The following is a 26,020-nucleotide window of genomic DNA, read 5'->3' as shown; positions in this document are numbered from 1 at the left end:
CCCTTGTGTCAACATATTTGTTTTCATAGGTATTAACAAGCTTGTGTACTGATTTATATCTTAGATTATTCCTTAAATGTATTAAAGAAGATTTGTCATGTGGTGGTACAAATTATAAAAGCACTGTTTTGTTATTGCATATCAATTAAACACAGGAATGTAAAGCCTTAGGTGTAGTTTGAGATTTTCTTCCAAAATTTGCGTTTCTATCAGGCTCCTGCGTTAAAGTTCAGTATTTTTACTGTAATTGTAATGGATACGTCTTATTTGGTATCAAAGTGAAAGACTTTTAAAATAAACATCAGAGCCTGATACAAATGATCATTTAAAAAAAAATGTACTTAGAGGTTGTTTGCATCCAAAGTGTTCAAATTGTTAGTAGTAAAATATAATGCTGAATTGCAGGGTAAACGTTATTAACTGAAATTAAGGTGACCTGTAGGTCATTTTTAGAAGCATTAATATCATTTGTATATGCTAGTGACAGAATGTGTACCAATGACTGCAGTGTATTTATGACCAGAAGATGTCGACAACATCCCTATCAAATAAATGCGTCTCGTTCACGACACAAATGAAAAGTGAGTGAATGGAGTAAACGTGTTAACATGGCGATGTGCAACATGTGTGACTTTAAATGCGACATGCAAGTATGTCGTTTGCATTTTCTTCTGAACTAGAACTGTAATGTAGAAAACCTTTATATCCCTTTTTTTAATATTGCATTTTATAATACAAATACATTGGCTAGATTTAACCTCAAAATAAACAGCCAACAAGCGACTATGAAGATAAGTCACCCTGTTAAAAGAGGTTAGGGGGTCTTCTTTGATCACGAGTGCTCCACAAAACACTAACATGCGCCCCCATCTGGGTGGTAAAAATGCCTTTTGGTTAAAGGATTCTTTCATTGGCAAAACGATGTCAGTATATTCCCATGAGGATGCTTACTGTATAATGGAGGTAAATTAACCTTTGGACCTTCACATTTTCGTCGTTTACAAATGTGATCTGCTCAAACGCGATCACAATGTGACACAATCGCATCTTCTGACATTCACTTTAATATTCGCTGTCTCTTTAAAACACATGCAGCCCACGCCTCGAAAAGCGGCTCGTTCCGGCTTTGCCCCTTTACATCTTTATCCTTGCCCCCTAGATGAAAATAGTACCGTGCAAAATATCCGACAACAACAACCAACGTCATATTATGTTAAAACGGCACAATGTAAGTATCCACCGGTGACATTTAAGTGCAAAGAAGCACAAGTGAAGTTCTTTTCTGTCCGCGTGAATACGCGGCGGAGGGATTTCGGGTCTCAATCTCACTGGTGGACGGATCGTGAAATTGCGAAACATACTATACCGAAGGCGGGGGCGATCAATATTATTTAGGTAATGAGAGCGTTGCTTGGAAACGTCCCAATAGAGAGCGGTGGGCTTATGAATATTGATTACGTAACGCATACGTCAGATCGCTGCCTTCCAATGCCGCATGCTTGGCTCATGAATATTAAAGACACAGGACGTGATCATAGTGGGATTTGTTGACGGCTCATGGGAGTGTACCTGCCTCTTGAACATGTCGCGCTGTCAAGGAACGCGCTCCCGAATTTCTGGAACCGACATACGTGATTTTATGTGATGTCTGGGCGGAATGAAAAGACCGCAAAAACCGGGAAAAAAACAAGTTCGGCTCCCGTGTGAATAACTGCATGCGATGAAGAATTTGATCTTGACGGCGAAGTGCACATAAACTATGGACGGTTATGATGACACTCTACGGTAAGCGCGAGTCGCGCGTCTTTTGCAGTATTGATGATGATATGGAGCATAGTTGCCGGAGGCGCGCGCTGCTCTTGAGATGTGCGCGAGGATCTCTGCAATAAACGTATTTTTAAACGTTGTGTCTTATTTAAACAAACATCATAGTCAGTTGCATATTGAAACCATTCAATAAAAATCTCGTGCTTTTATTTCACTGTCGAAATGAATGCTTGATCGAGAATAGACTGTAAAAGAGTCCGTCCACCTAATGCTTAAGTTCACCTGCACGAGACAAGTTTTAGTAGGTGCGCAAAAATCTGTGAAGTTGCACAACATCATGGAGCGCAGTTGGCGCTCAAACAAGCTTCCGTGTTTTAAGAACAATTGTCCACATTTCATTCAAACGACCCACCCAAAGCCATTTTCTTTTTTATCTCAACAGTAATGTTTTTATGGTTGCTGGCAAGGATATAAGTGAAAGAAGTCATTTTATAGAGTTCAATAAAAAAGTTTCAGCTTCATTATGTTAAGGCAGCAGTAACCATATAATTCATAAATGGATGTCTATTGAGATGAGATACAATCTGAGGTTTTAAGTCACTTTGGTTAAACTAGATTTGCTTCATAAACTGTTAGGCTATTGGCGTAAATGAACAGAAATGACTTTTTTTTATAACTTAATACTTAAAGGCCCGGTTTCACAGACTATGCTTAACTTAAACCAGGACTAACGTTATGCCTTAGTTAAATTAGAAAATTGAAGTTGCTTTTAACAAAATGCCTTAGATAAAACATTACGGGACCAGTTGCATAAACGTAAGACTGCGTCTTAACAACTAGTCTCACTGACTATCAATTAGTTAGGACCTTACAGTCATACTTTTCACATTTCAATTAGACCAATCTTACCTTTGACATACATTAAGAAGTTTTGACCAGTCTTGAAGAAAAAAACGAGATGACTAACTTGCAACCGGCCCAAGGTGAGCATCTTGAGACGAAACAATGGCAGTGACATATTTTAAGATAAAAAGTCATTCAGACAGCTCAGAGTTTCAAGTCTGAAGCCTTGTCTGTGAGTCCGGGCAAAATAAACGTAAATACGTCGATTATTTGAGGTGACAAGGACACAGTTTTACAGTTAACAAAGTCTAAACAGCTTATTCTTATCTGTTCTGCACAATTGTATCGCTGTTGAACTTGAAAGTGATTACGCAATACACTCTCACGAAAGAACTCAAAATACCTTTTTTGATAATCTATGACCAAGTCATATAAAATTACTTCATTTATTAATAATTAATAATTTGATATTTATCACTTATAGAATTTTTTAATTTGTGCAGTTTTCAAAAGTATAAGAATTTGTAGCTGTTGGTCAGAGCAAAACCTGTAGGAAGGAAAGGGGGTGTAACTTGGGGCTGACAGGGACTAGATGTTCCAACACTGGGGTCACAGTCTTGCAGAAATGCGTTTAAAGAACCAATCACACGCAGCCTTTGAAACCCCCCATCTCACGACACACATGCACTCTTTACACCCGCAGCATTCCTAAAGATCGGGGTTCTGTTAATATGTTGGAGCAATGCTTCCCATAGAACACAAGAGACGATCCATAAGACATGCAGTGACCCCTGGTAGCCATGCCAGGTGCAAGGTGTCAAGTTTATGTCATGGGTTGAGTTTTCTGCTTTGTATTACTACGTGTAATAAACTTGACATTTGCTTCACATGCAAACTTACCCACATGTGATTTTAAAATGCCATTTGTATTTGACAGTAAATCTTTTTTATAGGGTTAATTATAGTTACAGTATACAAACAGCATTTCCTGTCTGACTCATTTATGGTCACAAGACAGTGAACATTGATTTCCTGATCTTATTTGCACTGCATATTTTAACCTGTTTTAGCTACAGCACTTTAACATGATTTTTTACACCACAATTTGTGTGTCGTTGCATAAAAATAAGTTACATGCCATTTGTAACACATGTTTGTGTTAATACAGTTGTTGACTATGTACATGTATTTGTTCATAGTATCTGTCTAACACGCTGCTTATGTTCCAAAACACTTCAAAAAGTTATTATTCATATAGTTTATTAATACATATCCAAAATCACTCCCATGACTCGTGAGGGTGCACGTGCACTGCACATAACAGGATTTCCTTGAGCAGATTCCACCCAGCGTGACCATGAATCACAGAGCCACGCCCCCATAGACCCCGAACCCCATACCGCAACTATCTTCAGACCCGAGCTAACTTTCCCCGCATACACATTTGGTCGCAGGCGGTGTTAAATTCAGCATAAGCGTGGAAATATGATTCACGTGAGCAGAACCCAGCCGGTCCGTGGATGTTATACACGTACTGTCACTTTCATGGTGCGTAATTGCATGACATTTTACTGTAAGTGTAATGACTTAAAATCATGTACTTTGGCTTTTACGTTATTCTTACTCAGTCTGTACTCTAAATGCGTTGTGTAGTATTTGTATTCGCTGAGCTTGTGTTGTGCATCTGATTTGATATAATAATGCATTTTAACAGTTTACAGCTTTACAGTGTGTACAAAAATAAGTGTAGTAAATCATAATTGATTTTTTAAAAGTACATTTAAAGTTTACATTTAGTCATTAAAGTCATAGTAGTCTCTTGGTAAAAATACAAAAGCAAAAAACGTATATCTAATACTAACAGTTAAAAATCTTGTGGGCGTTTACATTTACATTTAGTCATTTATTAAAGCGATTTACAGATAAGGTAAACAATGGAAGCAATTGAAACAACATAAGGACAACAAACAGAATAAATGCAATAGAAAACTGGTCTCATATAGCCTACCAGTACGGTTTAGTCTTTTGAAGCTGTAATATTATATGTGACCCTGGACAACAAAACCAGTCCTAAGTAGCACGGGAACATTCTTGTAAAAATAATTAGGATATTAAGTAAATATCATGATCCATGAAGACATTTTATAAATTTCCTACTGTAAATGTATATAAACTTTCTTTTTGTGATGGGATGGCCTCCTTCAGTGCCTCAGCACAACTTCAAAGGCGAATTTCTCAATATTTCTCTTTTTTATACCTCAAATTCCATCTTTGTAAACAGTTGTTGTTCTGCCAGATAATTTCCTATCCTAACAAGCTAAATATATACAGTTATCTTATTTCTTCAGATGATGTAAAAATCTCAATTTCGAAATTTAATCCTCAAGGTTTTGTCGTCCAGGGTCACATATGATAATTTCGCTAAAAAGTTCAACTGTGTAGAGAAGATTTTTTTTCATGACCTTAGAAGAAATTCTACTGATAAAAATGTTATTTTGTAAATGTAGTTTGATGAATGAGATGTGGTGTGTGTGCTGAAACGGTGTACCCTCTTACCCACTTTCATGAGTCTCTCTCTCTCTCTCTCTCTCTCTCTCTCTCTGACAAATGATTGATTCTTAACAGCAGTTGAGGCACTTTCTTAACTCTGCATGTCATGGTAGATTTGATGGGAACCGACAGGAACTGAGGGGTTTGGTTAGCAGGTGCTAAAACAGCAGTTGCACGACAGCTGACCCTCCAGCTGTTGAAGAATAAATCATTTCTTTCATTGCTATTTAAAGGTTTCAACCACAGCTGCAAAAATCCCCCCCAAAATAGTTTTAAATCTTTTCATATATTAGTTTTGCAGTATTTTTGTATGCGACGTGTTTAATGTCAAATTGAAATGCATCACACTTAAAAAGCCTGTTTGTAAATAACTTATCTGCTCCACTTCCTGTCCCTGCAGGAAGTCGCTGATAAAGAGCAAGACAGGAAAGATTCAAAGACAATTAGACTGATAAGAGAGAGAGGGAGGGGTTGGGCGAACGGAGGTGTTTATTTCTGGAGCTCGGGTGCAACGACAACATGAAATGACATAAGAGAGAAAAACAAACCTTCGGCAAAGAAAGGTTTTGTGTCGTGGTTTTGTTTCAGGCATTGACAGTTAACAGTACTTTGTTCGCACATGTTCTTCTCCGGTCCAGGTGTGTTTAAGGCGCTGGGGCGTGGCGGCATGCGATCTACCTGAGCGTGTGGGCTCCACCTGGAGGTGACAGGATGCCGGTGCAGGCGGCACAATGGACTGAGTTTCTATCCTGCCCCATCTGCTACAATGAGTTTGACGGCAGCGAGCACAAGCCCATCAGCCTGGGCTGCTCGCACACCGTCTGCAAGACCTGCCTGCACAAACTGCACCGCAAGGCCTGTCCTTTTGACCAGACGGCCATTAGCACCGACATCGATGCACTGCCGGTCAACTGTGCCTTGTTGCAGCTGGTGGGGGCGTCGGTGAGTGGGACACGCTTGGAGATTGACTTTTCGGTTTTCAATAAACATCCAAATATGCTGTTTGTTCATGTATATGTCTTGGGCTTTGTAAAGGTGCTGGAGTGCAGTTTTTTGGGTTCTTATGCACATATAAATATTTGACCTCATGGATGGCGATGTCTGTTTTTGCTGCAGGTTCCAATGGGAGAGACTGTAAATGTGGGCAGTGCTGAAGACACAAGACATTATGAAGTGTGCAGGATGTGTGTAGAGGAGCTGGCACCGTATCTCAAACCCATAAGCGGAGGGAAAGGTTAGTGTACGTGAGTCATACAGGTGCATCATTGCTTTGATGCGATGAATAAAATCACTTGTGAAGGCTGCTTCATTGTTCGGGTTTGTGGCCACGTGATCTCGGGTTAGAGGAGCACAAACATTTCCTGTTGTTCTGCGCTTGTATGTGTGCGCACTCTTGTTTGATTTGTGGTCGGAGATTTGTTAGTCAGTGGAAGAAAAGAAACAACAGCTTAAAGGTCATTTCGGAAACAAAGATTTTATGAGAAACGCAATGAGAAACAATAAGGTGCAATTGAACGACCATTTTAGTGAGTTTAGTTTTTCAGAGCAAAGACCTGCAGCTTGTCCTTCTGTAATGTTGTAACAACAGCTCCAAACAAGTTGTTTTCTTGTTAAACATAGCATCAAACATTTTTGGGAACCGCTAGTTGATTAACATAATACTTTTACTCCCAACAATATAGATGCTCTATTAAAGGAATAGTTCACCCCAAATTATGTCATCATTTACTCACTGTCATGTCATTTTAAACCCGTATGACCTTCGTTCTTCGGCAAAACACAATAAAAGATATTTCGAAAAATGTAACCAAACGGCGGCACACATTTACTTGCATTAGTTTTGTGTACATACAATGGAAGTGAATGGTAACTGTCTGTGTTCGCTCACCAACACTTTTCAAAATATCTTCCTTGTGTTCTGCAGAAAAAAGAAAGTCATACAGGTCTGAAATGACAAGAAGGTGAGTAAACAATGATAGAATTTTCATTTTTAGGTGAACTATACCTTAAATAACTCTTTTATAAATCCGCACTACACGTTGTAATAAGCACTTATGTTTTACAGTCTAACAATGCCAAATAAAGCTCATGAAAAGATTGAACATAAAAACAGTCTATGCGGATGTATCTCATTTCCCGCTGTGTTGACCATTAACCAAAAAAGGCCTCTTTGTATGCCGATATAAAGCTTGTTGTGCATGAGCAGTAAACCTTCAGGCCAATCATGTTGCAGTCCCTGTTAAAGGAAAAGACTTGAGGAATCAATTGCCTGTTTTATAGGAGTAACAATAAAAGTTTCTCTTCATAGCATTAGCAGACTAGCGGGAAGCCTCATTGATGAGCTTTGAGTTTATAACAGCTCTTCTGCCAAGCCTCTGCCATTATGTAGACATAAGACTTATGGGATTGTTACCCTCAGGATATTTATCAAATCATTTGTAAAAGCAAGATACCAGTCGATAAGGATAGCCTATGAGTTTAATGCCTCGCCGTCATCCCAGAACTCAGATGATTTACTTTTTCTATACAAGACTATAAATTATTTAGAAAAGATCAAAGACAAATTCAATTTACAAAATGCACAAAACACAATTTTACACCATCAAACATCACTGCGTTTTTCTCATTGCGTACATGCCTAGTTAAAATAAGTCAGAAGTCAAGAAATATATTGAAATAAATTTACTGTATATTAAATCGTTAGTATATATATAACTGAATATATGAGAATGTGATTTATATACTGTATATGATGTCTGACAACTTGTTGTGTAGAGTGGGTCACTTTGTAGCCCCCCGAATATGGATTTATAATCTTAAACTTAGAATTTTAAACCAAAAACATTTTCAGTTATACAACGCTGTAACATCAAGACCAAATATTGCTATAAATGTAGTCACGTAGTATTCAGTGTACACAATGTGCTAATATATTTAGCAAAATTTATGTAATTATAGTTGGTGTTGTCTGTCCTGCTAAAGTCCACTCAAATAGGTTCACAGCACGGATTTGTTTGGAACTTTTGAGCGCTCCATGAACCACCTGACCACACGTCGGCGAGATCGAGTGTCGTAACTCTGTTTTTCAATGCCTCTGGATAGCAGTTAATTGAAATGTTCAATAACACATAATTGTAAGGTTTGACGTATTGAAAAAAAAATCCATGTGCAAATGTCAGCGCTGATAATATAAAATATTGTACATCAGCCTTGCCCTTATACAGTATCTGCCGACCTCTACTGGTATTACCGTCTGACATTAGATTAGTTGTTTACACAACAAGTCTTTTTACATAAACTACAGTGCCATTTTGCATATTGTAGCCAGCTGAATTCTTAAGGTCTTTGCACATGCGTTCTGAAATTTTCGTATACGTTTTTCCGTATTTGGAACTCGTTTACACGCTGTCTCTGAATTGTCAAAATGGCTCTCAAAACGCTTCCTAGGGATGCGAAACATGCAGAAAATCGAACCCAGTCCGTTTTTTTATGACGGATGAAATGTCGGAGGCAGTGTGTAAATGTGATTGACACATTGTGAGGTCATATTCATTATACTCAATGTACCTTTACAGTTTGATTTTCTTGATGTTTGCATAAATGTATTAAACCAGCGTTTTCCAAACGTTTCTCTTCCTGGAACCACCTCTGCTCAAGACCCACTTTAAACATTTCACATCTCGTTCATCACAGGTGTGGTTGCGTCACTCAGTCAGAGCTCGCTCAGTAGACCCATGCAGAGGAAGCTGGTGACTCTTGTGAACTGTCAGCTGGTTGAGGAGGAGGGGCGTCTGCGGGCAATTCGGGCGTGCAGATCTCTGGGTGAGCGCACTGTCACTGAACTGATCCTACAGCACCAGAACCCACAGCAGCTCTCCGCCAACCTGTGGGCTGCTGTGCGGGCACGCGGCTGTCAATTCCTCGGACCTGGTGAGCCTATGATTCACTTTTCCGTACTTAGTTTTTATTGATTGTTCATTATTCATCCCCCTTTCTTGATAAATGTGGCGTCCACTGTACACTTAGTTAAAATTCTTAAGTGGAGAAAGTTAGGGATGAGGATGGTCAAATGTGTTCGGTTGTCATTGACGATATAATTTCACTGATTTTTTACATCTAGTCTAGTTACATCGAGTTTTGCAGTCTGAGAACATTCTGCATGAAATCATTCCACTGACATCACCGATCGCATATTAGTCTCAGAACTGTGTATTTTTCTCGGTGTATTTCACAGCCATGCAGGAAGACGCTTTGAAGCTTGTGCTGCTGGCTCTAGAGGACGGCTCGGCTCTGTCACGGAAGGTTCTGGTTCTGTTCGTGGTGCAAAAACTGGAAGCGCGGTTCCCTCAGGCCTCAAAGACCAGCATCGGTCATGTTGTTCAGCTGCTGTACCGCGCCTCCTGCTTTAAGGTCAGGTCGAAAATCAGCTACACACGGTGTCTGCGCTATAACTGCTGCTAACGGTTTTTCATAAAATGATATCTCCCAATTTGATATACAAGGGGTTGATTTTAATTTGTGAGTTGATGTATGAAAGTCACATGTAGAAAGTTTTCTATTCTTTAATTTAGCTTTTTTAAATAATACTAATAATATATACATTAAATGGTTGGCTTGTTGCGATAGTCCCTGTCACCGGTGATACACCGATTGAATCTTGCGTCTCGACACCCCACATTGTTTACAAATCACTACGACACCCTACAACAAAATGTGAATTTGTGTAATCTAAAGGAGGCTTTATGGTTTCTGTTAGGTTGTGTAATTTGCTGTATCCGCTATATTGGGTGTCTGTATGTGGATACAGTGGTTTTTAGTCCAAGTCAATTTACAGGTAATTTACAGTAGGCATGGCCTCTCTAGATCAGCGTGGGGTAAGGGCTTTAGCCAAGGGCACAATGTTAAAATGCGATATTTAATTTTTAAGAGATTTGAAGCTGTATCTGATATTAGCCACATCATTCAAAAAGCTTTATGTCATACTATCCCTGCATTGTCTTCTTTATTCTGCAGAACACAAAATTAAAAAAGTTGATAAATTGTACTAGCCACTCTTTTTTTAGCATGAGCCAGGTGTGCTATCATTTAAGGGAAAGTTCTTCCAAACATAAGACTTATTTCATTATATACTCACCCTCATGCCATACAAAACCTGTTTGACTTCATTTCATCTGCAGAACTCAAAAGAAGATATGTTGAAAAGAAATCATTGGCCCCCATTGACTTCCATACTATTGACAAAAAAATGACATTTTTCAAAGTAAATAAAAGTAAAGTAATTAACAGAATTTGAATGAAACCTGGTGAATAAATGATGACGAAATTGTTATTTTTGTGAAAACTATGACAGCATTTTCATGCATCTCTCATCACAGGTGACCAAACGGGATGAAGACTCCTCCCTCATGCAGCTGAAGGAGGAGTTTCGCACTTACGAGGCTCTTCGTCGCGAACACGATGCTCAGATCGTTCACATCGCCATGGAAGCTGGACTGCGTATCTCACCCGAGCAGTGGTCGTCTCTGCTGTACGGAGACCTCATCCACAAATCCCATATGCAGTCAATCATAGACAAGGTACTACACGTCTTATACAGTCTGTACTAGAAACTATTGAGCGTCCCACATCATGTAAATGCTTCATAGGTGCTAAGACACCAATAGGAGATTCTAAACTGCGAGGCAGTGGAAAGGCAAAATTTGCATTTCTTTAATCATATTTTATTTCAAATTGTTTTTATATTGAGCAGTACTCACCCAATTGTCCATCATCTCCAAGCAACATCAACATTTATTAGCATTTTTTTGTGTTACGTTGCAGCTAGGGATGCACCGATATATACATTTTAACCGATAACTGATACTTCTTTGACATTGGAACTCAATAACCAATATATTGACCGATATACCGCATCTAAATATTAATATACATTACCTAGGCCTGAAACATAAGGCAAAAAGTGTTTTTAACTGTGAGAAGCGTGCACCTGGAATTGTTCAACCAGAGGAAATGAATCATAATTTATCGCCTTTAATATATTGGCCTGATTTTATTATTGGGCTGATACCGATAACTTTAGAAATGCCTTTAATCGCACGATACTGAACCCAGTTAGCTGTTAGATGTCTGCTAAAGATCTGGAGATCTGGGGAAAAAATGGCTGTCTAGAAACATTTGCTAAACATCTTTGCCTCAGCAGTTACATCCTTTCTAAATCATAAACATCTCGTAGACATCTTCTAGAGGTCTATTTGACATCTGCCAGCAGACGTCTCAGAGACTTGAGCAAACTGTGTCTTGCAGATGCCTTGCAGATGTAAATGCAGACACCATATAGATGTCTGCCAGACGTTCATGTGCTATCAGTGATATGGTTCACATCGTATCTATCATCATATTTATCGTGCATCCCTAGTTACAGCTATCTGGAATAACCTGAAGTCGAGGGACTTACTCGTCTTGTTCCCCCTCTGTGCTACAAATCTGAACGCATCTGTCCTCCACAGCTCCAGTCTCCAGAATCCTTTGCAAAGAGTGTGCAGGAGATCACTATAATCCTGCAGAGAACAGGTGATCCAGCCAACCTCACCAGCCTCAGAGTTCCTCTGGAGCTGCTCGCCGCCATCGACCACAACCCTGGTGAGAACGCACACAGGAAGTGTAAATGCTATTACAAACTAGAGAATGGAAACGATGCTATGATGTACTAGGGTGTTGTGGGTTGATTGAATAATGTATGGCTAATGTGTTGGAAGTGGTGTTCTTTGTTTGGTAACCAAACAACTTTGTCCCCATTGATCTCCATCGTATGGAAACAAAACCACTGAGACATTTCTCAGAATATCTTCTTTTGTGATCCACATATGAATAAATTATCATACGATTTTTGTTTTCAGGCACCCCATCAAGCGTGAGCAGAAATATTGATGCTTTTCTTAGCATCCACCTCTTATAAATAACCTTTGTGTGTGTGTACTGTAGATGCGGCTGCTCCGTCCTGGGGAGAATTGGAAAGTGTGTTATTGGCCGTGAAGGTGATCATCCACGGGCTGGTGGAATTCATCCAAAACTTCAGCAAAAAGAGCCACGAAAGCACTCAGGTGGAGCTCGCTCACTCCCGAAAATGTCAGATCTCCTGAATACATTCGATTCACAATACTGTTGATGTAATATTTGTCGTCCATCTCTTTGTATAGACTCAACCAAACAGCAAGTACAAGACCAGCATGTGCAGAGACTTAAGGCAGCAGGGCGGGTGTCCGAGAGGAGCCAGTTGTACTTTCGCTCACACACAAGAGGAACTGGAGAAGTGAGAACACACCGCAATATTTACTCAACCACTTCTGCATGTGGTGTTATTGTTATAGTTTGTGCCTTCTTCCCAAAATGCATTGCTTCTTTGTGAAATGGTTATGTACATTTTCGATTTCGCGTGACAGCAGTTATTCATCAAATGATTTTAATGAAGTGCATTCAGACATTTAGTGTGGGTAGGTGCACTATACAGTATAATGGCATAGAAACGCACTAACTGATCAAATCTGCAGACTGGCACAGACTTTCTGAAACAAGTCCAGACTGAAAATCTGGGCAAAACTTTGACTCAAATGCTTCTCCAAAGATTGCTTGGTTGCAGTAGCCTGTTGCTTTTTACACAACCAATCCACAAGATCAAAGGCTGTGGCATGCAAACAAAATTCAGTATACTGAGTTTTCGTTAATGTGCTTGTGTTCAAAGTCATCTCATTTGCATAATCCATGTAGCCAACTGGGCACTAAAAAAACTACAAGCGCGTGCCAACAAACGTTTCTTTCAGTGGGCGCAATGCATTCTTAGTGAATTACCCCCCACACTCATTCACTCATTCTCACTCACACATACGTTATAATAACCAAACTCACTCATTCTCATACTGTAATGCACAAATGAACCCTGACATACATGGATCTTCTTATTCAGGCTTACCCACACAATTACATCAAAACGTACTACAGAACAGGATCAGATTGCTCCTCCCATAACCCCATTTCTTCCCCGTCTCACATTAACTCTGTTTTTACTTTAGGTACAGAATAAGAAATAGGAAAGCCGGTGGGGCGGTGAGACCCTTTCTCCCAGTTTCAACAGTAATGCCCAAAGGGGGCACCAATGGGGTAACTCCAGGGTCAGAAGTGGGCACGGGTGAGCTGAAGAACTATGAAACAGAGGAGACATCAGGAGAATCATCTCCCACTCAGCTCATCCCTAGAGGAGGAGACAACCAAGACGAAACTCTCCTCAATGGACTGACTACTACCAGCCAAGACAAGTAAGAGTTCTGTGTTAAGGTGCTTGGATGACAGAATCTGTCGAAAATGTTGTAAGCTGACAGTTTGAACATAGTTCTTTATGTTCTTGCTAAAAAGAAAAAATAGTTTAATGAGGCCATATTTAAAACCTTTGTTTGATTTTGTTTATTTTTCTAATATGTTTTTCCTGAACGTCAATCAGTCGGGGTCGGTCTTCTGTGAAGGCTGTAGAGGATAACTGTGGTCCTCATGAACACAGGTCTGTTCTCGCGAGACCTCATCCTAAGCTTTGCTACTCTCAGGACCAGAGAACACTGTATGACCTCCCACCGTACCACCATCCTCCCAGTGAGTGACGTATTTTGTTTTTACAGAAAGTATTAGTAGGACTAGGACTACATAATTGTGATAATTCTGTTCATTTATCCTAAAATTGTAGCTGCAATGTCATTTAATGCACATTGACAAAGCAGGCATGTCTATGATTGGTTACAATGCTCTATTAATACAAAACACACTCTGTGCTCGTTTGGTATCCATAATCGTAATTGTTTTTTATTTCGTATTAATTGAACTGCAGATATTAGATCTAGATGGCATCCATTTCATTGACCTTTTCTCTGCATTTCTTCCACAGTTCCTCCTCAAAAGTCACGTAGCACACGTTTCCCTCGGTCCAACAACATACCTGAGTCCACGTTACCCCCTTCAGTGGGTTCCCTGTACCCGGATCAGCACCCCTCAATCCCTCCTCCAGACAGATCAGGCCACGCCCCTATTGGTCCTTCTTGTCCTTACTCTATGTCCCAAGCACACGGCATGTACACGCCCGTCTACGACAGCAGACGCGGGTGGAGACCGGCGCTGTATCCCAGGGAGGGAGGCCGGAGCAACTCGCTCCCTCAGGAAGTTTTCCATTCCACGGTCTACCAGCCGCCAATACGGGAGCGCTACAACTCGCTGGACAGCCCCTACTGCAGCACAATGGATCAGCGGGCAGCGATGCACAGGGCAGGTTTCATTATCATGAGTAGTTCATTCACAGCTTTTTTTTTAAAAGAGTCCCAAGTAATGGCGGCATGTTATTGTAACATTTGAAATTTGAAAAAAATCTGTTAAAAAGACGTTCCGTTTTTTGCTAATACAATATTTATTTTGACGAAAAACTATTGGCCGATTCTGATACCAATTTATGTTATTTGATGAGTTGTTTTGATCATGTTTTAAAGAGAAAAGATCAAAAACACATGCATTTAAGCTGCGATCTGTAAGATTTTAGGTTAAAAAATAAGATTGTTTATTGAGCAAGTACGTTGAAAATCAGTGTTTAAAACTTTCCAGATTCAGAACCATAAGTTTATAAAAATATGATTCATACAATTTGAGCTATCAGTTTGATTTGCCGTTTTGACTTTGATTGAACTTCGTTAAAGGTACAGTCTGTAAGAATTTTGCAGTAAAATATCCAAAAACCACTTGGCCAATGTTATATACAATATATATTTTCAGCTGAGTACTTACAATATCTCAAGTGTTTCCAACTGCTTTTAAATCCTGAGAATATCGGCATTCTTAAGAGTGGACCGGGCCGTTTAGTCGCCTGTCAATGGCGTCATATCCGCGTTACCCTTTGTTAGCGCCTTTACTGACGTAGCAACCGGATGACACTGTCGTAGACAGATGCAGAAGTCGTTTGTATTGTCGGTCCGTCTACCATTGTTGCAAATGATGTGTGTGCGTTCAAAATAACTTTTACTATGATTGATTTGAACACTTAAAACTGTGCAGTGTTATCACACCATTGAATTGGATGATTACTGTAACATCTATGACTAACAACTTAGTTTCTCAGATTTAATTCATTAATAATGAAACAAAATGATTTCATCAAATGCAACATTTTTAAAACTTTATTACTTTACCTCTTCCACTAACATGATTTCTCGTTCCTGTATATTTGATGTATCAGCGGTACCATCAGCGGTGGAGTTGAAGACAAAATATCCCATCGTTCCAAGCTACGCGATTGATGTTCTTATGATCGTGCGCCCTCTAACGGCCATTTCTACAAACTGTACCTTTAATGTAATTATTACGTAAAGTACCCTGCAAATTTTATGTTTCAAACGGAGGTGGTGATTTTGAGGTAAAGGTAATGGGTTACAGATTGCTATTTTATTTCTGCATCATCAAATCATTCGCATTAAACATCCACTGAATCCATTTAACATTGAACAGGCCATCATTATAAGAGACACAAAGTAATTAAATGAATAATTCATGCAAATGAGTTTCGTTAAATCTGCCCTCTTCATGCTATAGTTGATATGCAGATGGTTTAAAATTTATCAAAAATCAATCGACAAATATTGGTGGCCAATACTTTGATGCATTTCCTGTGAGAACGGTTTGGCGACACTAGTGGTGTTAAAATTCCATTTCCCCTTTAAATCTTAAATAGCTCATTAAGCTGTTTTTATCAGTATGAGAATGAAAGATATTTATCTCATATTCTGTCTCTTTTGCGTAGGACTCGTACGCCCATGTTCCTCTCGGGTATGAGGAACTGTATCGCCACAAACAGGAACAGTGGGCACATCACCACGGCAACATGAACAGACCTTCCCAACCATCTCCTGTTTTCACTGTAGATTTCTGCCCAGAGGTACGACCCAATAACTTGTGGTTTTTAGAAAGTGTGTCTCAAGGGAGCGCTACCTCACATGGATGCGTTGTGCCGGGGCGGCATTAATTTGTTATTTTTCCGAGTAATAACTTTGGCGCCAGAGCTTCGACCCCTTCTGAGGAGTGTGAAGCTATTTTAAGTGGGACTGTTGCTCAGCAACTGTTATAAATCCAAAGCAGATCCAGAGAAGCTGCTCTGAAATCTCGTGCTCGCACAACACTTTGAAACTCATAATCGCGCAAAAAAAGATTTGGCAAAATAGAAGCTGAGTCACTACATTGTTTCTTTCCACCCCCATTTTTGAAAAACTGGCGGCCTGTTGCACACTGGTGGGTGTGAGATAAAATGTTGTCCTCTTTCTCCTGTAGAATCCTGAGGGTGTGGGTGGTGGGTGTACGACTTGTAAGTGTCACGGTGGAGAAGAGAGTCTTGCCCACTACTCTCCCTGGTCGTGCGGCACCATCAGCCCCTTTGAGTCAGAGCCCCACCATTTGTCAACCCACTCCTGTTCCAAACAGCCAGTAAGTGGAGACACTTCAGATCACATTTACACTTGTTCGCTTTTATATTTATTTGCCGTTATGAAACGTTCCTGTTTAGTTCCACTTTGTTGATTCACTGAAAAATAATGTGTTATGAGCTGGAATAAATGGAGTCACTTCCGTTTAAATTTAAACTGATTTGCTTTTACATTTCCTAACATTAGCAAGTTGGTGATTCACTGAAAATGTGGAGTAGGCATAAAGGGAGTCAGACTACATTTACCCTTTTAAATGTACTTACAATACAATATTCCTATTGATTCCGGAATCAAAAGTCACTGGAGATTATATTTATGCTGTTTTAATTTCATTATTACACGGCTCGTTGGAATGCATGATTCTGATTGGCCAGTCGCAACATTTGGAGGTTCGTTATAGGCCCTTTCCACATGACGTTACGCATCTTCCGTTCTGCCACATAGCAGTGTAGCGTTACTTCCGCTAGCGCCTAAGAAAGGAGTTAACCCAGTCCCTTGCACAGCTGCCACAAATACGGCTAGATGATGTACAACATCTTGCAGACAAAATTTTGCTTACGGCTAGATGGAAGCTAGATAAATGATACAAATTCTTTGTTGAACAGTACCTGTTTGATCATTAAGGTAAGTGCTTTGTTATCTTTTTGTTGAAGCGAAGGTGCTAGGATAAGTACTGGAATGCGCGTTCTGTCAGTTTTTTTCACTATTGTTAAATTCCAGCGTGGCGGCAAAATGAAAGTTCTTCTTCTTCATGTTTGTTGCAAGATAGATGTTATGATACACTGTTTTGCGAAAAGGTGGACGTTAAGTTACGTCATTGTGAAAAGGGCCTATTCCCAGATAACAACCTCTCAAGACTAATAGCACACTGTAACCCAGATGCAGCAAATCAGTTTTACAGGTTTTTGCGACAGATGAAATATAAATATGTCTTTTAATTCCATACATGACATTATATTTACAAATTATTAAACCAAATTTACTGTTTGTGACATTTGAACGTCGTTTCATATCGTAAAACTGAAAGTAAACGGCTTTTCATGGTGAAGGTCTGCATTCAGTAAAAATGAGCTGATAAAATACTTCAAATACACATTTCATGTCCAGTTTTTTTCTCATGTGGCAATTATCCGTGTGATAATGTACAAGCAGCCGGCTGTTATCACAAAATAAGCCCCTTCAGTGTGATACAATGATGATGACACTGTCAGGGCTTATTTCTGCGATAACAACCGGCTGCCTGTACATTATCCCTCTTGTGACATGCAGTGATTCTTGATTTCCTCAAACTAACTTCAGATAAATATGAACACTAAGTGGAGTCACTTCAGATCACATTCACACTGATTCAATCTTAAATTTACATTTTGATACATTTTCTATTTTTATGGTTTGCCTTAAACTTATTCAGTATGGCATGTTCATAGGAAGGGGAGAGCGGATGCAAACGGTGGCTTCACGTGTTAGAGCCTTACAGGAGACTGAAAGATGAAGATCCCATCATTCCTTTCGGAGAGGGGCCAATCATTTCCAAATGGGGAGCCATTTCTCGAGCCTCTCGCACTGGCTATCACACCACTGACCCGATCCAAGCCACCGCCTCACAGGGAAGCGTCGGTACAACATCAGTCAATTTCAGAGGTTAGAATCTGCATCTGCGCTCGACTGAGATACTGACGTGTTGGCATGTTATTACTGTAATTGAAGCTTTTTACTAGGCCTGTTTGATATGTAGGAAAAGTGTGATAATGGATAATTGGATAATGGTGATATGCAAGCAATAAACAAGATTAATATGTCATGTTTATTATTTTCAAGTAGCTTTGAAGGCAGAAAATGTTATTCATGGCTAAAGAAAGCCTCAGTCAAAATTTAGTTTTAAAAGAGATAATAATAATAATAAAATAAAACAAAAACCCACAAGGGGGTAACATAAAAGAGATATAAACATGATAGATAAACAAGAACACAGACTAACTACACTAGACAAGACTAAAGGTAACACTTGACATAATTATAACTAGACTAGACTTGACTTACTACATCAATACAAAACAAGACAGGTATCTGACAAGGACCAAACAATTCAAAATGAACCAGGACAGAAAACACAGTTATTATAAAGGGAACCAAATCAAGAGGGGAATAGGTGCATGAGATCATTAATAATACTAATGAGGAAACAAGAGGGCGGGAACAGAGACGAAACCAAAGACCTAATGGAACACCATAAGGGCCCAAATGCCTCTCTCCACTTGAAACAAGAGGATATGTCATGATTCTACCACTAGGTCTAGAAAAGCAAGACAAAATGAGCAAAATGAATTTTTAAACCGCAATTCAGATTAAAAAATGGATGAGTTTGAGGTCGAAATTGGAGTATTTTTACAGTCATGAGTCTTGACAAAAAATAATATTTGTTATCTAAGCCACATTGACTTTGATTTGACAAACAAAACAAGATCAAATATGAATAATTGTTTTTTCTAAATTTGTTCACTCTTTTTTTATTAACAATTAAAGGTTTGAAACAGTTTTATCGTAACCTCCAGACAGTTACACCACCTAGACATTTTTCATTAGTGTCACATAGGGGTTGAACGACATCAGATTTTTTGAAGTCGACTATTAGGTGATAAAAGTTGCATCAATGTCGACTAGTTGATGATGTCATTAATAAATAAAATAAGCGAGGGAATGAACGATTTACAACAGGATTGATGGTTGTGGGCAGTAAGTTAAGGTGAACTATTTTTAAGGTATGGTGACCCATACCCGAAATGTGACCTCTGCTTTTAACCCATCCAGTGAGTAGTGAACACACTCACAGCAAGTGGTGAACACACGTACACCTGGAGCAGTGGGCAGCTATCAAGTAGGGGAAAGGTGCCTTGCTCAAGGGCACCTCAATCGTTACTCGCCGCCCCTAAGGATCGAACCGACAACCTTCTGGTCACTAGTTCAACTCTCTAACCATTAGGGCACGATTGCCCCACAGACACTCGTGTGTGTGTGTGTGCAAACTGCAGGAGAATGGTGAAACTCCCGCATAAAAATATAGTATTCAAATACAAATGAACTGCAACAACAACTAAAATAAAACTATTTTAAAGCGCGAGGTTGGTGGTAGTGGCGCTATGCAGTAAAAAAGAAGCAGTGGATCTCTACAGTAGCCTAAGTTAGGCTACTTCAGATTTGAAGTGTGTGTACAGACCAAACTTCCCTTGAATTACAACAAGTCAACTGAAAGGATCATGTGCACTAATATATAAAACAATAGAAAAATGTGTCGAGTTTGTTTGTGACGGCCTATGACTTTAAAACAAGTATTAATTAGGCTAATGCAGGAGATGCTTTAATACAGCAGCCAAAACGAGAAACATTTACATTTTTTCAGTTTCTTTCATGTTTTATTAAATGAGGAACAATTGCAAAAATAGCATGTAGTCTCTCCATGTAGAAGCACAGCGCACTGAAATCTATGTAACGTTAGGCTTTACCTGCAAGCTTTTGCATCTTCAGATCAAATTGTGAATGTTGTGGAAGAAAACTGGACACATTGTTAATGATGACGACTAGTTCGTTCAACCCCTAGTATCACAAAAATATGTTTAGAAGTGTATATATGTGTTTTTTTTGTGAATTTATTTGCTTAAAAAAATCTAACTTAACTGTGCGTTCACACCGCTGCCATCAAGACCGTCAAAATGGTCGGAAGTCATTCATTCATGTGGTGTGAATTTACAGTAATGGATTATTGACCCAAAAGCAAATTATTTGGTAAACGGGGCGTAAACATTTTCCAGTTGAAATGCCCTATTTCTTCTTCGAGTAGCCAATCATGATTCACATTTTTAAACAGCATGTCCAGTTAAAAAAAAAATTAAAGTTCAAATATTTTGTAGCCTTAGTTGTTATTTCTGTGTTGGAGCAGCATATTCTTTGGTTTTGAGGGTTATTTATGAATCATGTTCTCTTTACAGATTACGGCTCTCATATCGGTCACAGTGACCTCAGATGGGGCCCACGCGGATCTGATTCCTCCAGTCACTCCAGCTTTCTAGAGAGGTTAGAGTTTCAACAAAAAATCTCAGAACTTTACCATCTTTCCATGTTATTTATTTCCCATGGCCCCGCTACACGCACGAGAACCGCTCTGATTTCTAGCTCGTGAATATATACTTTATCATGTATTGCACATTGCGATTGTATACAGGTGCACACGATTTTACAGATTTTAGGAAACATAGCTTCATGTTTCCTCCTGTTGACCCCTCCCTTTCTGCTGTTGTCGCCTTGCTGTCCACATTTTAAATATAGAAAAGCAGCCGGAAAATAGCTCCTCGGTTTGTATTAACAAAGCTGTAGACATAGTACAATAGGTACAAAAAAGCCACAGAAAAAATAAGACATCATTCCCGATTTTCATTGAATCTGCATTTTTATATGTATTGTCTCCATTCAGTGTCTGTTGAATTTCATCAAAAATGAAGTCATCCAACAGCAATTTGAAAGACTGACAGCACGGCAAGACACATGAAAACTGATAAAATCCTAATTATTTTGAACTTTTCCTTAATAAATTTACAAATATTACTGTTGTTTTGCTTAAAATTGAATACTTGATTTTGACTTTGGTCTGAAAAATACAGAGCATCTTGTCTGTAATTGTGAGCTGTTTCTGCAGTTTTCATTTTCTGCAAATGTCAAAAAGAGCAATTAGAAGCAATATTTTTATTTTAAATGCGGGAGTAATATTTTGTTAGTAGTTCACAGAATGAAACATTTTTTTTTTACTCAAACAGGTTCCTATAAATAGTAAATTCAGAACTGAAAATAATTTTGAAATGGTCTCTTCATTTTTTCAGCGGCTGTATATCAAATCCTGTATAACTGGCTTATCGTGATATGCTTCTAGTGATAAATAATAAAATATACAACAAACAATATACAAAACAAATACATTTAACCTCGTCCTTCAGTTCCGATTATTTTTTAAAAACGATTTTCTGTGGTAATAAACACTATGCCACATTACATAAATTAAAACACTTAAATTTAGAATGAATTTGAAACTTTATTTTTATGGTTGAAGTTTTTGTTACGTATAGTTATCGTGTGAACGGGCCTAAAGACATTTCTTTAATTTTCACATACCAGTGATGTTTCAATGATGATGCTCATAGGTCAGATTATGAATGGGAGAACATGTTTCTCTCACCTGATATTGAGTTTCTAGTCTGAGAACACCAAAGAGCAGAGCTACAGTGAGTTGTGTCTGTAGGTTTGAGATTGATTCAGACCACGTCTGTTTGTGTGTCTGTGGTGTAACAGCGAACATCTTCCAGTGTCGGGTCTGCACGGCAGACGTTATTCCTTCAGCAGCGCGTCAAAGCAAGCCTCAGATATGCTGGGGAAAGATGGGGCAGACAGCGAGCCGGACAGAGACATCGAGTTAGAGCTTTCTGCTCTGGATATGGAGGACATTGAGACACAGGGCTGCAAACCTGAGGTAGGAACTCCAAATGCCTGGTCTGTTAGGTTGCGCTTAGTTTTGTGTGTTGTTAAGTGTTGTCTTGTGTTGTCTAAAGGAGGCTCTTTACACACAAAGACGCTCAGATAAGAGTCATCCTTCTACGGCCTTCAGTACTTACGGTTCCCAGCTACCTGACAGAATGGACGCCCATCTTATGAAGAAGATGGCATTCAGGTAAGTAACAGGGATTGTCATGGCTCAGGCTATTTATATCAAATTTGTTAATTATGAAATAAAAAATGAGTTTACTGCCAAAACATTTAAAGTCCAAGTGAAATAAAAAATTACAATGCATGAAATATTGCAGCGTTTATTGTAAATAGTTTATCAATGTGGGTCATTCTCTTTTTTAGATTTTGTGCCCTAAAAATCTTGTTAAAATCTGAAAATGGACTTCCTTTCTGTAATGACTATCCATCTTAAATGAAAATGACGTATGTAAGACAGCTATGGGCGGAGCATCCGTTAACTCCTCCCCTTCAGCTGTCAGTATGCTGTCAGTTCCAGAAAGGCGAAAGCCACGCCTACTACTTTGTGGCAAATTCAAACTTCACTTGTAAATGTGTCAAAATCGGGAAGTAAAAACAATCGCAACTTCTGGTTCACGGGGACTTTAATGTATGAACTGACTATGTAACTTTTATTTAGTTTGTTGCGTTTTATAGTTTGCGTTTAAAACAACCTACCAGAAATGAATTATGACCATATTCTTGTTGACTTGAGACTTTGTTTTTGAGTTTTAAGCTGTATGTCTTGTGGTGGCTCACAGGAAGACCTTCTCACCTGGAGGTCTTAGTATGGGGAAGATACCAATGTGCTCGCCCAGGCCTGGAGACCCCCCACGACCCAGTCCAGGACCCGAGGTGCTGCTAAACGGGAACTGAAGGGGCCGGACACAACAAGCCCCTCACATTCCAATTCCAAGGGGTCATGCCAAGAAACCACCATACTCCTTAGGTAGAAGGTAGAGTTGTCCTTATAGGAGTCAAATGAGGCGGCGAGACGCAGCCGGAAGCCTTCTTTAGTTATGTGTTCTCTTCATAAGAGCTAGCTATGCCCTCTGTAATCACTTGACATCTATTCCCAGTTTGTTTGTTGTTTTTTAATCACCGCTTGTGGATGAATGTTCATGTTGAGTCACAAACTCCACCTCAGGTAACTGTTGATGTCAGCCAATCAAAACTCACTCCAAACTAGGAACCAATTACCCACGTCCCATCACTCTGTGCAAATGGTCTCTTTGGATAGATTATTTTAGGTGTATCAATGTTTACAATTTCAAATATATATATATATAATATATATAGTCAAATAAACAGTATATCAAGAATAACCAAGGTGCTTGGAATTAATAGTACTTGCATTATTACTGCAGTGTTGGCCGCTGAAATGTGCATGTTGGGCGTCGTTCTTCGAAACAATCATTGAATATTGTTTTAATGTCATCACGTGGTATACAAATTTCATAGGCAATCGTTATTTAAATTCTTAAAGGAATAGTTCACACAAAAATTGAAATTACCACATTCAATGGAAGTAAATAGGGACTGGGGTCACCCAGCTCAAAAAGTTGCATAAATCTCCTGAAGCTGTACACTTGATTTGGGTTCACGTATGTTTATTATAAAAGATGATCTCTCAAGACATGTTGTGCCAGGTTTGGACATTGTCGGTGGTCATAGATGTGGCACCATTGACTTTTGACAATATTGCCACAAATAAGATGAGAGGTTTTTTGCCACGTTAATTTAGCCTCTTTTGTATTTTTATTGTTTGGTGTGCTGTTCCTTTAATCCATATAAAAAGCACAAGAGTTTCACAGCTGTTGTGAAAACAGTGTCGTTTTTCTCAAAGATGAAATACACGTACAAATATTCAGTGAGTTTAAACACAGAATACAGTTTCTCTTAGATGTTATGCGCATCAGTGCTGGCTTTTTATTTGTAGTGGACAAAACATGACGTCAGTTTTCATTGCTTTCATTTGTTGCGGTATGACTTAACAAAGGCAATTTACAGGAGACCGAGTTCTTGTATCTTTCAGAATTAGTGTTTACCCTTATTTATTGGAAAACATTTCTAACTTCCATGAAGTTGTTATCAAAATGTTGTGTATCTCATATTTGGTCAAGATCCTATCCACAGCATCAACACACGATTTTCAGTATGAGTTCATATCTGATAGACAACTCAAAAACAATTGACTTACATGATGACTTGCATACTGAGATTTAGATTTGTGCAATGAAACGTGTTGCTAAGAGGGTTGAGAATTTATAAAGAGATGGTATATTTGTTGACATCACATGTTAAAAACTCGCTGATTTAAATATCATTTTTTTTCAATCAATAATTTATGATGGGACGGTTTCTGCTTTTATGGTTTATTCCAAAAAAACGGTAACTGAATACTCATTTGTTAAAAATAATTTGCCTGGACCAGTGTCTGTTATATGTTTATACAGTATATGTGTACGAATGAGCAAATGTATGTCTTGTTTGAGTATGAAACAGAATATGAAAGCATTATCACTTAAGACTGTTAAATTCTCTGCTATTTTTGTTTTTGATAAACTAAGATCGTCTATAAGAGTTTTTTTTCTGGTCTTGGCTTAAGTAGTCTTAATAAATCTCACTTTGCCTCCTGTAGTCGAAATGACATCAAAAACATATTAGTTTTAATCTAACTCATAAAACACAAGGTTCAGCTCATGCTTCATCAATGAAAAACTTCCAATTAAACAGTTTTTTCTCTTTTAAATTCGTCTTCATACTTTTAATGAAATTGGGTTACTAGTTATACATGTTTCTTGCTAGATGTCAAATTGCCTTTACAATAGCGTTTTACTTTTTTATCACCCAATGCAATGCAACATCGCCTTATTCTTAAGTGTTTTACGAGTGTCTATCAGCCTAGCTTGGCTCTGTATCATGCATGCTGCCTTTGGCGAAGCCATTCTTTGGCAGAGGAGGTATGATTGTGTATCTGTCACACAAAAACCCAGCGCTGTGAGTCTCCTGCACTTGTGTGGCCGAATCTTGCATCCTACACACTTCCTATTGCACTTATTGTCTGCTCTTGTGGATTTATATGGATTGTGATTGTTATTTTATATCCATAGTTGCATAGTTTTTTTTCCCTTGGAAATGCAGATTTTGTTTGCATCTGAATTTTAAAAATTTGCTTTGATGTTATTATGGGTCAGGACATTTTTGGCTGTGATGAGCTGCTTGTATTGTCTGTGTGCAACCGCCAAAACAAATTGATGTGTTGGATACTTTTACGTCTGTATTAGACATTTTATTTGCAAATCTATTGTTCGATTCAATTGTAAATGAATATAAGATGGGCATCCGTCATTTTTTACAGCCAGGGCCATCATTAGATGGACATACTGCACATTTGTAAGATATATAATCAGCTATATTAAAATATATAAGGCTATTTATGGTCAAAGAGAGAGATTTTTAAATTTAGGAATATCTTTTGATGAAATAATAGAAACTATTTATGTCACTTTTTCTTTTAAAATACCACTTGGCAAAGGTTTCCCTTTTTCATGTGGCAAGGAAAGAAATACTATATATAGAGATGTAGCCAATGCACTGGTTTTGGTTGTTTGTTATTGCTCTTGTATTATGCCTAAGCTTTGCTCCGATATGTAGGGCAAGCTTGTGAAATGAATTTAAAGGTCATGACACATAGCTGCATGGCAAGAAAATAAACACAGTTACATCATCACAAGTGTTTGTGTCGTTCTTTCTCTGAGGATGCAGCTTTGTGAGTGAGCATGACATCTGCTGGTCAACTGTGGTACTGCGGCAGCTGG

The 26,020-nt window shown here is 38.7% G+C and overlaps 1 protein-coding gene across 4 annotated transcripts; it reads left to right on the top strand.

Moving 5' to 3' along the window:
* Positions 1–972: 972 nt before the first annotated feature.
* rc3h2 (ring finger and CCCH-type domains 2) lies at positions 973–25,929 on the top strand. 4 transcript variants are annotated; one of them, XM_056736518.1, is made up of 19 exons: positions 973–1,785; positions 5,799–6,102; positions 6,277–6,394; positions 8,854–9,090; positions 9,395–9,570; positions 10,536–10,736; positions 11,667–11,799; positions 12,142–12,260; positions 12,357–12,469; positions 13,227–13,469; positions 13,652–13,797; positions 14,087–14,460; positions 15,980–16,114; positions 16,504–16,656; positions 18,083–18,296; positions 20,639–20,723; positions 21,990–22,167; positions 22,250–22,365; positions 22,961–25,929. In XM_056736518.1, exons 2-19 carry the CDS (start codon positions 5,872–5,874, stop codon positions 23,073–23,075), a joined length of 3,087 nt encoding a protein of 1,028 aa, XP_056592496.1. In that variant the 5' UTR covers positions 973–1,785; positions 5,799–5,871; the 3' UTR covers positions 23,076–25,929. The 4 variants fall into 4 exon arrangements, with proteins under 4 accessions (XP_056592496.1, XP_056592493.1, XP_056592494.1 ...); XM_056736515.1 differs by having other exon boundaries at positions 976–1,785; positions 22,247–22,365; XM_056736516.1 differs by lacking the exon at positions 973–1,785 and adding an exon at positions 4,042–4,158 and having other exon boundaries at positions 22,247–22,365.
* Positions 25,930–26,020: the final 91 nt, after the last annotated feature.

This window comes from Triplophysa dalaica, chromosome 22, assembly GCF_015846415.1.
Source record: "Triplophysa dalaica isolate WHDGS20190420 chromosome 22, ASM1584641v1, whole genome shotgun sequence".
NCBI lineage: Eukaryota > Metazoa > Chordata > Actinopteri > Cypriniformes > Nemacheilidae > Triplophysa > Triplophysa dalaica.
Note: the sequence above shows the minus strand (reverse complement) of the source record. Positions and strands in the feature narration are given on the sequence as shown.

Coding starts and splice junctions, on each gene's coding strand:
- rc3h2 (XM_056736515.1), top strand. CDS start 5,872: ATGCCGGTGCAGGCGGCACAATGGACTGAGTTTCTATCCTGCCCCATC. Junction 6,395..8,853: donor ACCCATAAGCGGAGGGAAAG/GTTAGTGTACGT, acceptor CGTTCATCACAG/GTGTGGTTGCGTCACTCAGT. Junction 9,091..9,394: donor CTGTCAATTCCTCGGACCTG/GTGAGCCTATGA, acceptor TGTATTTCACAG/CCATGCAGGAAGACGCTTTG.